A 17,035-nucleotide genomic window follows, 5' to 3' on the forward strand; every position below is an offset into this window, starting at 1 on the left:
CCCACACAGCCAAGCTCCAGTGACCACCAGGGAGAAGCCACTTTTTCAAAGGCACCGAGTGCCCAGCAGACCAGAATGCCCCTTGTGCGGTGCCTTCCCCAATTACATGCAGCCCAACATCTCTGCGCAGCCCCAGTGCTCAGGGATCTGCTGTATGCATGGTATTTCCATGGCAGTGGCAGCAGGAGCTGGTAACGGTCCCTTTGTTGCTGAGCGTGGCACCTATGACCACTCCCCAGTGCCCTCTTCTGCTGTTTGCTGGGACTGGTAGTCTGTGGTGGGCTCAGGCTGGCAGCAAGGGCACAAGGACTCGCCAGGGTACTCTGGGCATGCAGCCATCATTATTGGCTACAGTAACCAAAAAAAGGCTGATAGCCAGTAACAGGCAGACAAGGTTCTTTGGGTAAATCCAATACCTTTTATCAACTCAAGTAGTTGGAAAAATTCTATGCAAGCTTTCAGGTACAAATACCAACCAGTAACATCATTTTTCCTTTTGGCTGCCAGATTACCACTAATAACTGATATATTGGTGCACCCCTACCCAGTTCATTCAAATCCATCTACCTGCATTCTTCCCAATCCAACTTGAGCCCCTTTTTCATATTGAGCATTAGTATTGCGGTATCAGCAGTGCTGCTTGCTTGTAGCCTAAAAGTGATTTGTAACCAGTTTTGGCCTAGTAAAACCAAATTACTTATGGGAAGTTTGACTCCTAAGTCCCAGAACTCCAGTAAGAATCCAGCCAAGGTAATGAGAAATCCCGGAAGGCACTGAGCCTAGCAGTAGAACATTTGTATCTCCCCAGAATGCAGAAAGCTCATATTTGAGAAGCTCAGGTGAGGCAGATGCAAAGACTTTCAAAAGTTTATCTTAAATTGGCATAAAAAAGAAAGGTGAATGCCTAAATCTTATGAAAACAAATGATATCTGTAAGAAAAAAGTACAACGTTCCAATATAGAGAAAATTCAAAGGCACCCAGTAGGGGGAGCTGGTATCTTCTGTGTTTGAAATGTAGAGGTTTAGTAACCAAAGGCTTAATTAAGCTCTCCAGAAAGATTTCCCAGTAGTATTAATTACTCTACTACTTAAGGGTTTTAAGAGGTTAGAATAATTTGTTCTAATAATTAGACCTGGTATCCATTTCTAGCAAAATCACAGAATTAGAGAAAAACCTGTCTCTACAGTGGTTTTGCACACAGTAGGATGCACTCTTGTTACCTTTATTGGTAGAAAAATCTTTAAATTAGAGGGAAGGAAAGGGTAAGCAGCCATAAAATTGAGTTAAATAGTAATCCAGCTATAACTGCCTTGCAGATTTTAGAATAAACTTTTAATTCTGGTGAATGTTAAGATCCTGCTTCTATTTGTTGTTCAGTTTCATTCATGGAGTTCTCAGTTTCAGAATTAATTTGATAAACCTTTTTGCCATCAGTCATATTTGGATGGGTAAAATGAATTAAAAGATTTAAAAAAAGAAGACAAACTAGAAAACATTGAAGTTACACAGTGAAAGCAAAGAACTGAGCGGTGTGAGAATTCATTGAATGATAGAACAGAAAAGGAAATATTATCACCGGTAGCTAGCTGTCTGGACTTGATAAAACCACATCCACTTTCACCAGCACAGGAGCTTGGACACAAGAATATTTGCAGAATACATTTAATCTAATTGCATAGTCTCCTGTTTCTCCCTCTATCCCTTGATGTGTATCAGGCTTTATCTAAGGGAGGAAGTTTGGGCAGTTTAACTTAACCAGATTTTAAACTGGTCTGAACTTCTATATAGGTATACTTGCTTTTAATTTGAGTGGCTTTTGGTTTAGCTTGTACTTATTTCTAGTTAATTGTGTGATAATTATTTTGTATATGTTGCTGGTCTAAATTTACTGCGTGATTAACCAGTAAATTGCATAATATATGAAGTGTGTAGCAGAGACCTTAGTGACTGCCAAAGGTTCTAATATGGAACAGTGCTTGCCAGTGGAGCTGACTGCTAGGGTAGTGCAGCACAATACTTCCACACCAAGATATAGTATTTTAGCCCCTGACACAGCCTTATGGTTCTTGAATGCTCAGTAATCACCTAAAGAGTCTTTGAATACCAGATTGCCTTTTTCACATCGTTTGTAAGCAGGATTTATTTTTTGAAAATAAATAAAAATGTTCATGGTTTTGGACGATTTCTAAAGTTTGTTCAAAGCTCTGTATGATTTATCTCCTTTTCAACCATAACAGAAGGTAAGACAACAGAGTGACTCCTGAAACACTTAGCCAGACCTCCACTAAGGTTAATTTTCTGTATACAACTAGTTTTGGTACGTTTGTTTATTCATTTATTTAACCAGTGATGGAATGAGTCCTCTCACCAAGTATGACCTGTTTTTTTTGTGTGAGGGAGAATATTCTGCACTTGTTAAATTGTTGAAATATAGTCTCTGTGTTAAATTATGGCTACACAAATACAGTTGCTGTGAGACTATATCAAGACCAAAGCCTAGAACTGCCTGGAGGTATGTCTGTTCAAACTAGTAGCAATCCTACTTGGCGATCAATTGACTCTTGGTCCAATAAGTCAATTAGGCTCTTTTTTCAGAAAGTTTGGGCACTTCATAAGCAGATGAGGTGATTTTTACAGTTAAAAAACCAAACAAACCAACCCTGTGTTTTTCCTAGTTCAAATTTCAGGACTAAAGTCTTGTAGTTTTATACCTGTATATTGGTAGGTATCAAAATGGGGATCTTTTTTAGACTGCTTTGTCTCTTTTATGTAAGGTATTTCTTCTCTGTAGGAAAAAAAAACAGTATAGGACCAGGAGTGACATTTTATATCTCCTAATTCGCTTAAGGGTATGTCTGATTTTTTTTCCCTCTAAAGACCTTGTTCACTTATTTGAAGATTGATCTTTCATCTTAGATCTAGAAATGCTCAAATTTATGGTAGTCAAAATCATATGCCAATAGTGTGGCAGACCTATCTTATTCTGCTATAGTTGCACTAGCAACACTGTTAGAAAATGTTTGCCAGGTGTAGGTAAACACCAGTATGCTCTTGATCAGCCTTCTGTGTTCAGTAAGTCTATTAAAGGCTTTGGTCTAATATATTTTTCCAGTTAATCTTTCAGTGATCTATGCAAAATTACATTTTATTTGGCTATATTAAGTACAAAATGATAAATGCTAATACATGTTCAATTTCACATTGAAATAGTATTCTTTAGAAAGAACTAGAAAAGGGCTTCCTTTAATTTTGTTTGCATACTGACTGTGCTTGGTGCTGTACAAACAAAATGTTTCCAATGTAGGAAGCATACAATTTAAATTACATGGAGCTTTAATAAGCAAAGTACGGACTGAAAGGCAAAGCATTAAGTGGTTTAGAATTTGTTTTTGTAAACATAATGGCAGGCATAATGTTGAAAGAATTAATGAGCCCCTCTGATTTTGATGAAATCTGCCATGAAATTGGGTCTGCCCTAGGTTGTAATTACAGGGTCTGGACTTAGAATTTTGAGGAGACAGAAACGTACAAGGAAAGGGTAGAGCTGCATACATAAATAATATGAAAGGTTGCAAAAAGATGACTGAAAGAATAAAAAAATCTTTGTTCATGATGTTTTTCTTGTAGGTTCAGGTTTGTGCCCTTAGTATGGGAATATTGTCAGTATCTAAAGATTCTGCTACAAGGGATTTCTCAAAAATAATCCTTTACCTGACCTTGAGTTCAAATGTAGTTTCTTGTTTGGAGTCCGTCAAAAGTTGCATTCCTTTCAAAGCCCAATTAGTGTTGGGCAGTCAGATTCCTGACCTCCAATCGGTGACCTAGCCATACAAATGGACAAACATTTGGATAAATGTTAAGTAAAATTTGTTGGTGTCTCTTTGATAGGGCCACAAAGTGCATCCTGTCTTACTGGAATAACAGAACGGGGCCTTCTGAAAGAGACTGGTTGAAAAGCCTTGATGTGTATGCTCCTTTGGAAAAGAGAACGTACAGAATTAGAGGGGTACCTAAAATGCTTGACAAGGTTAGGATTGCATAAATATGTTTTAACTGATAACGGTAATTGTATTGTTTTGGATCAAATAACATAAAATAGGTCTGTTAAAGGCTGCTGGAAACTGTAACGAAAAACAATCTAAAACTAAAAATATACCTGTTGATTTGGGGACCCTTTCCTCCTGTTCGGGGTCTCTTGGAATGGGAGAGGAATAATATCCAGATAAATGGATTAATGTATGTATATGTGGCTAAAATTATGTAACTTTGAAGGGTTGTGACAAAATTTGGATATCACAACATCAAAAGTTTAACAAGAATATAGTTTGTAGAAATGGTGTGCTTTGTAAATCGTAGAAAATGGGGATGGAAGGGATATTAAGAGGTTATCTCGTCCAGTGGTTCTCAACCTGTTTTGTACCAGGACTTGCTTGTAAACATGGATGGCCAGTCCCAGCCTAGTGCCCCTCGCTCCAGACCTGCTGTCCCCCGCATCCAGGCCTCAGTCCCAGATTGTGTGGGGGTGTGGGGTATGGGGGTCCCCAAGCAGCCCCTTGCAGGCTGGAACTCTGCTAGCCTGCAAGGGAAAAGCCATGGTTTCCCATGTTTTTCTTCTTTAAAGGAGAAGCTGTTTTTAAAGTTTGTTCATGATCCTTTCATATATTCTTGCAAACCAGTCTTGAGTCACAACCCACAGATTGAGAAACACTGATCTAATCCATCCCCCTGTACAAATGGAAACTGATTGCTTCTGTTTTGATTTTCGTGTCCATTGATCAATTCTGAGAGACTTTCAGAGGTTAAGTAATTTAAAAAATTTACCTGAAAACTGGCTAGCTCCATTGCTTTGTCTTGTGCCCTAACGGCCAATTTTTGTCTGTCATGTAACGCTGCTGAAATCAGCAGTTATGCAAGGGTGAATTTTGCCTCATCTTTCAAGAAAGATTGCCAATTGAATTAAGACACTTTGAAAAGCTTTTATGGCTTTGATATGGGCTAAAAGCTGCTGGGATGGAACAGAAACTATCAAGTGCATTACACTTTAATATTATTTCATTTGATTAGTCACTCTTACACTTATTTGAATAACAAATTTATTTGGATTAAGGATTTTTAGTTTTCATAATTTTGCTTAAGCCAATTTTATCTCTAAATGGAGTACAAAACAGTGAGATTTATTGCTTCAGTGTTACAAAATTAAACATGGAAGTTATAAATCAGCTTACTTCATACAAGTTCATTTCAATGAACAAGCATAGTTTGCCAGAGGTCTTAGAACATGGTCATTAACAAGTCCAGATGACATAGGATTTTAATATTTTAGATCTTAATAGCATGACACTTACCTTTTTTGGTAGCAAAAAGGCCTTGAACTTAGGGAAGGAGAGAGAAATTACACAATTAATACTGTTTGAATTATGAAATAGGAAATAGCAACCTTGCAGTTCCTAAAAAGAAGCCACAAAACGGCAAAGAGAATGTGTTTTTATAATACAAAATTACACAGCTTAGTTTCACTTCAGTGTGATGATGGCCATCTATGTATAAACAAGCTTCTCATAGTACACATCTCTGAGGTCATTCTGAATAATGGCAGCCATTCATACCTCCTCAATAATTATTTGTTAAAAGTATCTCAGTACATATTTTCATCAAACTGCCTTGCATTGCTTTAAATTCAGCTCAATATCTGTCCTTTCTATGATTTTTAAGAGACATATACTTTATCAAAACAATAAAGGATAATATTAGCCCAATTGCTTTAGCTTACATTGAATTCTGTATTGTAAAACAGGCCATCACTGGATACATTACAGAATGCAGCTGTTGCTAATGACGTATACCTGATTCAGAGCTGTGCCTTTTGCAGTAAAACCAGATAAAGATTTGTTCATTTCAGCTGTAGCTTTTGCTAAAGTCTAGTCAGCAGTAGTTCTGTTTTACGGTGTAAGGAGACCTGCAAATGAAATGCTGAAAAATATGTAGGCAAACTCACAGTATTTCACTGACTGAGGTGGTTTTTAACCTTGGTTATCACTACTGAAAAGAAATCTCTGTGAGAGAAAAAAAGTGCTTAGTATTTTTGTCAGATTCTGCTTCCCATTTATCTAGAAGTGTGAGAGAGTCTACAAGTATTGTGGCACAGAAAATTTAAGCTTAGTAATGAAGTAGGTGTCTGTGTAGTATGGTCACCTGTTTCCACAGTACAGATGTTCATGGAATGCTGAAATATGATGGGAAGTACATTTTAATATGTTAAATTAAGAATTTGGTTTCTGGCCTATACCATAAATGAGTTAAACAACTAAAGGATAAGCCATATGGAAGTACACTTTTTGCTTCTGACCCACATCAGTCCAAGGTTTGTTGCATGTTAGAGGCAGTAGCAACATAAGGCATACCTGTGCTTTAGGGCTGTGCAAAGCTTCAGTCTTTGATTCAATTCGGCCTGATTAGGTGGCCGAATCTCCAGATCAAATCGGAACCCTCCAGATTGATTTGGAAAAATTAGATGATTCAGACATAGACACAGCTTGAAACATTTTTTTTTTTTTTTTACATACCTCAAGGTACCAGGCAGCTGGTGAATGCTGAGATGTTGGGGTGCATGGAGCATCCCATGGGAGCATGGGGGGGTCCCCAGTATGCTCAGCAGCAGACCCAGAATTGGTCTGATCCACTTCTGGGACAGCTGGGGAGCATGCGAGGGACGCCAGCTTGGCAACTGGTGCTTCCTGGGCCTGGGGGGGCACCTGGGGTCCCCCTGCAGCTGATTGCCAAGCCAGGGGAGGTGGGGGGGGCTCCCTGCACACTTCCTGGTGGGCCCAGAAGTGGACTGGACGTACTTTTGGTCCACTTCTGGGTTTGTCACTGAGCTTGCGGGGGGCACCACCCCATGCTCCTGTGGGACGCTCCATCCCCCCCACCATCGCAGAGTTCATAAGCCATGCCTGGTACCTCGAGGTATGTAAAAAAAACCAAACAAACAAAAAAAAAACCCAAAAAAAACCATTTAAAGCTGTGCCTATGGCCGAATCACTGATTCTCTGAATCAGCATTGAATCTTCAGGTTCAGATTATGCCAGATTGAATTGGGGCAGTGATCCGGATCAAATCACTGTCCCCGATTCGGACCGAATCCGAATCAAATACAGCGCATTTCACGTACCCCTAGTGTGCTCTAACGCGTTCTGATTAGAACATGCCAGAGCAGACTTGATTAAGCGAGTCTGCTTGAGCATTCTAATTAGAACACTTCAGCATGCCTCAGCATCTCATGTATTCAGTGTCCTACATTTCAAAATGGCAGGGGGGACACTTTAAACTCGTCAAACAACCTTTAGTTAAAGAGCCCCTATGGCCATTTTGAAACATGGGACACTGAATACGTGAGATGCTGAAGTGTTTTAATTAGAGCAGTTCCTGTGAGGCTCTCTAGTTAAATCCCTCCCTCCCACCCCGCAGCACGTGTATAGGCACCCATACTGACTGAATTTATGCCACAGACAGTAGGTGCTCAAGGTTGCTCTGAACTGGGCTTAAGAAAATAAATCAAACAGTTGGCAAGATGCATAGCAAACGGTTTTAAGCAGAGGTGGAGAACTGTTTTTCTCTCTCTCTCTCTCTCTCTCTCTCAATTCCAGGAGTCCTCTTGTAGGCTCCAATTCAGGAAAATACTAATGTTCTCTTCTTGAATTGAGGGTGTTTTGCTTAACCAAGGCCATAGTGACCTCTGGGCAAGAGTAAATCTTCTTACTTTGATGGTAAATATGGAAAAGGAAGCAACCAGAAAAGCAAGTGTTGTATTCAAAACAGTCCATAAGCTTAAGTATATGTGAAATGCATCTAAAAGATGTACATTATCTGTTAGTGAATGAGCTTTTCTATTTAGAAGAGAGGAAAATTCTAGTTCCAGATGAGGGAAAGGTAAGTAAACCAGTTCCGCTTCAGTATTAAATTTTAAAGTCAAATAAATTAAGACATTGATAGTTGGTCAAAATCATTTGAAAATTAAGAATTAGGAAAAGCTAATTAAGTGTTTAGCTAACTGAATTATCTTAATGACTGGCCATACCTGATCTTGTTGAAGGATGTGCAGTCAGCTGGGTTACTCTGTAAAGCTTAGACTACCTAGGTTTCATATTCAATATCACTAACTTAAGTGTAGATAGACAACCAGTGGTGGTTGAAAACAAGAAATATATACTGCTAATTGGCTGCTATTATGCTTTTGGGACTTATGCCTCAGAGAAGAATTTCAGTTTCTTTTGTAACACCTAGGAAAGAAGAAAAGCTTATGAAGCTTGCTTTTTATGTTAGTCTATTTTATGAGGGTCTTGGTAGGACTCGATTCAGGGAAGAACTGAGAGTTTTTAATGCTTTTTTGAACTCTCACATTTTGGCCTATGACAATACAACAGAGTATGGGGTAGACTGATGTATTACAGGACTCTTGGGAAGGATTTTTTTGTAATTTCTGATTATTTAAAACCCTTTCTTTTCTGGCATTGCGAGTTGCTCACCTATGAAGTAACAGCGTTGTCATTGTATCTTTGAACTCCCATAGGTGTTCTCGTTTTGTGCATGTTTGGAGTACTGTGTCCAGTTGGGGGGTGGGGCACTATAGAAAGGATGTGGACAAGTTGAAGAGAGTACAGTGGAGAGCAGTGAAAATGGTGAGGGGGCTGGGGCACATGATTTATGAGGAGAGGCTGATGGAACCTGGCTTATTTAGTTTGGAGAAGAGAAGACTGAAGGGGCAACCCCTGCCACAGCTCTACTCCTTTTCACCCCCACCCCCCAATCTGCTCTCCCCTCCCTTCCCCGCCCTCCAGCCTCCAACAGATTTACCAGTTGGACACTATTCTCCAAGCTGCCAGGCTGCATATTGGCAATCGGACCAGTATTGGCCAATATGGCTCATTAATAATCAGCCGTCAGTATCGGCCCAAAAAATCTGTATCGGTGCACCCCATGTCCTGCTTTGATTAGAGGGTTGGACTAGATGACCTGCCAAGGTGCCTTCCAACTCTAATTTTCTATGATTCTATATTTGCTTAGAGAAATTATTCATATTTGGCCTCCACTGTGAATTTCTCATGGCAGCAATGCAGTGTTGTGATTGAACAGACCTATTTTAGCATCATAGATATCAATGACGATATACAAGATATCTAGTATTTCTTATAGAGGGTTGGCATGTTCTGAAGTTTTAAGTCATTGAGCACCCATTTGAAGCAATCTGATAAACTAAACATAATGCATGTAGTTCTATAATGTTCTTTTTTTCCTTCCACAAGCTCTCTTCTCCTCCCTCATCCTTCATATGAATTTGTTCACATGCACATGTTGTTTCTCCATAGAATATTTGGTCTTAAGTTAGTTTTCCATGATCTGGTTTTTGTTTCCTGTTATGCTCCTAAGTATGTTCTTGAGTGCTTTGCTAAGATTCTGCTTTATTTTAAACTTGTAAAAAAGGTGCAGTTGTTTTTGTTCCAGGTTGGAATTGAAAGTAGAAATTGCTCTACTATATTTGAGCCCTTTTTTTGCAATCAATACTGTAGATGAATTCCTGTACTTGGGAAGAAACTCACTGGGTTGTGTAGGACTGTGTCCACATGGAATCATAAGCAGGCTTCAATTCTTTAGTTTGAATATGTGCAGTATATTTTTCTTATTCTTGCACCCACATATTTTGAGATTCAAAACAAGTTATACCAAAGGAAAGGAGAAGGAGGTTCATCATTTTCATCTTTGATTTTAGCAATGTTTAATTCTTTCATCTTGTTAAAAAATGATTCTTTGCAAGCACCTGTTAAGGAATGACAAAGTAGGCTCTTGTTCAGATGCTCGTATCTAGTGAAGTTCAAACAATCATCAAAACTTCCGATATTTTATCTCCATCTAGAGGTCGGAATAACTAGCTGATCCTTCAGATTTTTTTTCATTTAGATAGCCTGGTAAATTAGTCCAGTGTTACCCCAATCCATTAAAAATTGCATCATCCAAGTGAGAATAACTCCTTTCCCCCTAATTTTATTTCCTTCAAATGTTGGAATGAACAGAGGGCTTTTCTGCTGTAGTCCTAATGAGATTGTTTAGCAAACATCCTTTTATAAGTTTGAGAGAACATCCTTTGTGAAGTTTGCCCATGAGTTTCTAACGTCCATACTACAGAGACTGGTGTTTGGCAATATTTTATTGGCTTGTTTCTAAAAATAGAAGTTACTCTTATGCCAGAAATGAATACCACTTGACATGGCATGTTACAGAGTTAAAATACTAGTAATATTAAAATTATGCTGTATGTTGCTTGAAATCACATAAATGCCTCCCACATAGTCTTTTAGCTAGACATTATAGCATTGCCTCCCGGCAGTAGTAATTAGGAGCAGGTTGTTTTAAGCTGTTTTTCTGTTTATTTTCATATGGTTTTGCCAAAATGCAGAAAACTGACCTTTTAGATTGAGATCATTTTGTTTGAGTATATTGTTGTTACACCTGCAAAATGTAAAGTAAGCTCAATAAAGGAACATATTTGTAATGCATACATTCTTAAAAGTGCACGGTATCTGTAGTGTGGTAAGAATTCAAATGGAGATGAACTTGTGGTCTTCATTTAAAATAGTTTCAACTTACCTCCTGTGCTTTTTCCATCTAGAATGAAGGCAAATGCAAAAATGGCTTGTCCAAGGAGTTTTAAAAGGTGTAGACCTCCTGATTGAAGATTTTTTGTTTTATTTTATTCCATTTCACTAGTTAAAGTGAGTATGAACACCTCTAACTACAAATATTTAATATTTATTTGTACTTGGTTTACAAAATATACTCTAAACTCTTAACTATTTCTGTTATAACTAGTAGATGGTATATAGTAGATTATCTAACCAGCTAATTTATGATGACTATTACATTTTGTGAATGGAAAAGTAAGCAAGCACATTCAAGTATAATTTGCTCCAAACTTAGTTCCCTTCATGTACAATGTTTGTTTATGGTGATATTCACCATACTAGCTAAATGTTCCATAGTTTCATAAACTATGCTAAGTGTCAGTAAGCCTACATTTGTCTCACAATTCTGCTCCTTCCTTTATTGCTGAGTAAAGGCAAAAGATTACTTTGTGAGAAATGGTATCCACAAAGTTCCAACAATTAAGGTTGTGCTGTGTTTCCATTCCAAGTGATGCATTCTCTTTTTCTCAGATGACCAAAATTTCATGCAACAGTATTGATAAGGAAGTCAGACAATTCTGCTATTTTTTAAAGACATAAATTCTCTCCTTTACTAATTGGATGTAAGAATTTGGCAGCAGTAATAATTTAGGGCATTAGAAAACTGAACTACAAGAGCAGTTAACAATTTATTCTTTGATTCTTGTGTTCTTCTTTCCAGAAGAAGAAATGTAACTCATACTATTGTTTTGTATTTAAATTACACAATAAATGAGCAGCTTTTGTTATTTCCAGTAAGAGTTTCCTTATCTTCTATGTTTTTAAGGCTGTTCTTTTCTCAAAGCAATAGAAAATCTACTGATTTTTGAATGGGTTTCTTTTAATCTCTGGTATACTTGAGTAATACAGCATCCTCTTGTTTATAATGTTCCTATTGTAACTTGTCTCTGCAGTGAAGTCCTCTTTCTTCATTAAAATAGAAATGTTCTCAGACTGGATGTTGGATTGTCAGTAGTGAAGCCTTTCTTAATTATATTTAAGGTCAGATCCTGCTCCACCTATTACCTACCTAAATGGATTCTGTTCTACCCTCAGAGTCCCTTAAAATTCAATAAAGCAGCTGTATTTTGTAATAAGCTGCTATCTTATCTTTCAGAGTAAATCACACAACAGCAGCCAAGAGGAAGACAACCTACTCATCTTTTGTATTAACAGTTTATCAGGAATTTGATCAGGGTGAAATAGGGCTCCTACATACACGCAGGGTGGCTCCTCCAACACACTGGAAATCCAGCACGTTGGAGCGGACTCAGTCTGCTGGAGCACGGAAATTGGCACCCTTTGGCAGCCTCGCTCATCACGTGCGTCAGCTTCGCTGCTCATCTCTGGACTGACAAAATGGCAGCAGGGCACTTTGGACTAAAGCTCATCAGACACGTTTTATTTCAAAGCCCCCTGCTGCCATTTTTTCAGCGTAGGGACACGTGGTAATGCTGATACACAACATGGGGGCACTTTTTAATGAGCATGGCTCACTAATTAAAGCGCTCGGTGCTGCATCCAGAAACACATGTAAAAATGCCCTCTGATGCCTGACAAGTGGAGTAGAATCTGACTCTTGACATTTATAAATTCCTGTGTGTATTAATCTGGGTATTCTTAGTATTCTTGAGTTACACACATCTAAATCTGCTATCCCACAGGGGAAGAAATAGTAATGGTGAAATCAAAAGAAATTATGATCGAATGAAGCATTTAGAGTTTAATGTCTGAAATCAATTAACTATTTGTGTGGCTACCCTCGGTGGTAAAGTTTGGTTGATAAGTAACATGTGCTTTTGGGGAGCCAGACTCATAAGCCTGTACCATTTAAAATCATTTCGAAGCTTCACATGATTTCAGTGGACACTCAATCAGGCCCTAAATAACTTTCCTAAAGTTATATGACAAATTGTTGGATAGGACTAGGTCTCAGGAATTCCATGAGACCAGTGCTCTATATGTTTAAGGAGTTGCTTTGCTTTAATAATATTTTCAACATTTTCTAAGGTTCTCTTTCTCTCTTTTTTTTTTCCCTCCAGTTGCTGCTGTTCTACAGGTGAAAGACATGATTACATTAACAGAACTCAAATATTTAGCAGATGCCCAGTCATCCTACCACATATTAAAACCATGGTGGGATGTCTTCTGGTATTACCTCACTATGATAATGCTGCTAGTTGCTGTACTAGCTGGGGCCCTCCAGCTCACTCAAACCAGATTGTTGTGTTGTCTTCCTTGCAAGCTAGAATTTGACAATCATTGCGCAGTGCCTTGGGATTTGGTTAAAACCAACCTTAACATGTCCTCTAGCTCCGCAGCGCAAATAATCGCCCCTCCTAAAATCCAGACTGATCTTCACCGGCAGCAGTATTCCTACATTGATGCAGTGTGTTATGAGAGACAGCTTCACTGGTTTGCCAAATTCTTCCCATATGTAGTGCTTCTGCATACTTTCATATTTGCAGCTTGCAGTAACTTCTGGCTTTACTACCCTAGCACAAGTTCAAGGCTTGAGCACTTTGTGGCCATCCTTCACAAGTGTTTTGATTCTCCATGGACAACCCGTGCCCTCTCAGAAACTGTTGCTGAGCAGTCTGCGAGGAATCTGCCACTATCCAAATCCAAAATACTGCTTTCATCACCTGGGAGTTCAGAAGCACGGGGAAGCAGGCAGTCTGTACCCTATACACAGCCTGGCTTAGAACCAGCTGGAAGAGAGAGTTCCTCAAGTGTTCTAGACAAAAAAGAAGGGGAACAGGCTAAAGCTATATTTGAAAAAGTGAAGAAATTCAGAGTTCATGTTGAAGAAAAGGATGTCATATATACAGTGTACATGAAGCAGATTATAGTAAAAGTAATTGTATTTGTAATGATAATGATTTATGTCCCCTATTATTTTACCTTTATTACACTTGAAATTGATTGTGTCATCAATATTCAAGCCTTTACAGGTTATAAAAGGTACCAGTGTGTTTACTCACTAGCAGAAATTTTTCAAGTACTGGCTTCATTTTATGTTGTTTTAGTGATCTGTTATGGCCTAACTTGCACATACAGTTTGTGGTGGATGTTGAGAAGTTCACTTAAGCAATATTCTTTTGAGAAGTTAAGAGAGAAGAGTAATTACAGTGATATTCCAGATGTAAAGAATGACTTCGCATTTATTCTTCACCTGGCAGATCAATATGATCCTCTTTATTCACAACGGTTCTCAATATTCCTATCTGATTTGAGTGAAAACAAACTGAAGCAGATTAATCTTAACAATGAATGGTCAGCAGAAAAACTGAAAAATAAACTAATAAGAAATTCCCAGGACAAAATTGAACTTCAGCTTTTCATGTTAAATGGGCTTCCTGACAGTGTCTTTGAACTGACTGAAATAGAAGTTTTAAGTTTGGAACTTATTCCGGAGGCCAAGCTTCCTTCAGCAGTGAGTCAGCTACTCAATCTCAAAGAACTTAACATTTATCATTCTACATTAACTCTGGATTACCCGGCACTAAGTTTTCTAGAAGAAAATCTGAAAACATTACGTCTAAAATCCAGTGAAATAGGAAGGATTCCACTTTGGGTCTTTCATCTAAAAAAACTGAAGGAATTGTGTTTAACAGGATGTTTTATGTTGGATCATCAAAACACTATATACAATGAAGGTTTTCAAGAGCTAAAGAATCTGAGATCTATTCATTTAAGAAACAACCTTTCCCGTATACCTCAGGTGGTTACAGACCACTTGCCTTCTCTGCAAAACTTATCTATCAACAATGAGGGAAATAAACTTATAGTTCTAAATAACTTAAAAAAGTTGGTAAATTTGAGAACCTTGGAATTGATTTGTTGTGACTTAGAGCGCATTCCACATTCTATTTTCACCTTAAACAATCTGCGTGAATTAGATTTAAGAGAAAACAATCTCAGAACAGTGGAAGAAATAATTAGTTTTCAACATCTCAAGAACCTTTCTTGCTTAAAATTGTGGCACAACACTATTTCATATGTCCCAGCGCAAATTGGAGCATTATCAAACCTGGAGCAATTGTATTTAAACTACAACAACATTAAAAGTGTCCCACTGCAGCTATTTCTCTGTAAAAAGTTATACTATTTGGATCTTAGCTATAACAAACTCACCTCCATTCCTGAAGAAATCAAATATTTGACAAATTTGCAGTACTTTGCTCTGACAAAAAACCATGTAAGTAGAACTTTTTAAAATTACTTTCTTAAACATTAGATATTTCCATTTAACCTACCCTGTTTTCCTGGGTGACATTTTGGCTTCCTGAGGTTTTCCAGCTTTATCAAATTGTGGTTAAAAGCTTTTTGGTCCAGGAACAATGTGATCATATTTAGCTGATGTTAGGCTGAATGTGTCTTAATCTGATTTAAAGGCTAGGGACAGACATTACACACAAATTGGTCTCAAGTGATCAGAAACTGGTTTAAACCTGTAACAGAACAGATGTTCAGTGCACATAAACCAGTTTGAAAATGGCTGAAACCAGTTTGAGATAAACCTCGTTGAATGTAGTATCAGACTTTACTGATTTGGCTCAAACTAGTTTATGCAGTGTCTGTCCCAGACCCCTTTCTGGCTTAAGGTAAACCAGACTCTTCCAGCATCCTGGCATGCTCTCTGAGCTGGTTGGGGCTCTCTGTTCCACAGTAGGGCTGGTCCCCCCCCTTCTGTTCCTTGGCTGCAGCTCTTGCAGAGACCTGCAGACACAGCAGCATCTACCTGGCTTCCTCCTGCTCTCCCCTTCCCCTCACCACTCCCTGCTAAGCAGTAGATGTGTGTGAAACAGACCGTATTCGATTCGGATTTGGCCCGAATCAGGGACAGTGATTCAGTTAATTGATTTGGATCAATGTCTCTGATTCAATTTGGCTGAATCCCAATCTGAAGATTCAATACTTAATCAGAGAATCAGTGATTCAGCCATAGACACACCTTTAAATGATTTTTCTATGTACCTTGAGGTACCAGGCATGGCTTATGAATGCTGCAATGCTGGGGTGGATGGAGCATCCCACAGGAGTATGGGTGGGCCCCCCACATGCTCAGTGGCAAACCCAGAAGTGGACCAGAAGTACTTCTAGTCCACTTCCAGGACTGCTGGGGAGTGTGCTGGGGGCCCCCCTGTGCACCCCTGGCTTGGTGATTTGGATGTGGGGGGACCCTGGGTGCCTCCCCAGACCCAGGAGGCACCAGTCACTGAGCTGGGTCCACTTTCCATGCGCTCCTGTGGGATGGTCCATCTGCCCCACCATCGCAGCATTCACAAGCCGCCTGGTACCCTGAGGTATATAGAAAAAACGTTTAAAGCTGTGTCTATGGCTGAATTGCCGAATCTCTCCAAATAGATTAGGAGGGTTCTGATTCAATTCAGACAGATTAAAGGGTCTCCTGACTGAATCTCTGAATCTGAATTCAGCCATGGAATCTGGCTGAATCTCCACCAAATCAAATCGGGGACCGAAGCTTCGCACAGCCCTACTAAGCAGGGACCCCTCATCCCCTCTGCCTTACACAGACACCTCAGCATTAGCTAGCAGACCACATGCTGACTACATTTCCATGCTGTGGCAGACAGCAGGGCTTTTTGGAGCTAATCAACAGCTCAGCTGATTTAATGTCCCTCCCTTCCTTCATTGTTTAAGAAGAGCTTGAACTAATGAGAGAGGCTGTTTGTTTTATGATGGGATGATAACGGCTGATAATAGAGTTGATCAAAGCTCTGTTATCAAGGAGGGGGAGAACCCCTCCCTAATCCTGCAGGGGCCTGGCCACGATCCCCTCAGCTCAGCCCTGTGGAACGGAAGGGAGGGCTGCTCTAGAGCCCCCTGTCTTCTAGCCTGAGCCACTGCAAGCATGTACCTGAATGTCTGGGATGTCTGTGCAGTTGCAAAGTGATTTAGCCTAGCCAGATCAGACGAACCTGCAAAGATTGAATTAATTCAGGCTCAGGCTTTTTTAATGTCTGTTTCTAGCCAACATGATTGCAAAATTGAATTGTCTAATCTAACCTGATACCTCACCACTGCATTTTAACAGTGCTAAAATATTTATAGTACAGAGCAGTGTATCCACTATACTATTGGGATGTCACTTTGCTTTTCCTAGCAGACGGACAGTGTAATAAAGCTTAAAACGTGCTAAAGACTTTACACAGGATCTCTTTAGATGTATGAATTTTGCTAAGCAGGACTCCTGAAAAGGCAATAAAACATAAGGCAGAAAAACAAGCTAACTATGCCAGCAATTTGACTGTGTTGGAGGGCCGTACCCAGAGAGTGGTGGTGGATGGGTCATTT

The 17,035-nt window shown here is 39.2% G+C and overlaps 1 protein-coding gene across 2 annotated transcripts in view; it reads left to right on the forward strand.

Moving 5' to 3' along the window:
* Positions 1 to 17,035, forward strand: part of LRRC8B (leucine rich repeat containing 8 family member B) — a 52,138-nt gene that overhangs the window by 30,743 nt on the left and 4,360 nt on the right. Inside the window, exons 4-6 of one of the 2 annotated variants that reach the window (XM_019501577.1) lie at positions 3,891 to 4,029; positions 10,663 to 10,765; positions 12,757 to 14,915. In XM_019501577.1, coding sequence (XP_019357122.1) covers positions 12,783 to 14,915 — 2,133 coding nt within the window. In that variant the 5' untranslated portion in view covers positions 3,891 to 4,029; positions 10,663 to 10,765; positions 12,757 to 12,782. The remainder of the gene's footprint in view (positions 1 to 3,890; positions 4,030 to 10,662; positions 10,766 to 12,756; positions 14,916 to 17,035) is intronic. The other variant, XM_019501578.1, reaches the window with a different exon arrangement.

This window comes from Gavialis gangeticus, unplaced genomic scaffold, assembly GCF_001723915.1.
Source record: "Gavialis gangeticus isolate Ggan-Ray unplaced genomic scaffold, GavGan_comp1, whole genome shotgun sequence".
Lineage (NCBI taxonomy): Eukaryota > Metazoa > Chordata > Crocodylia > Gavialidae > Gavialis > Gavialis gangeticus.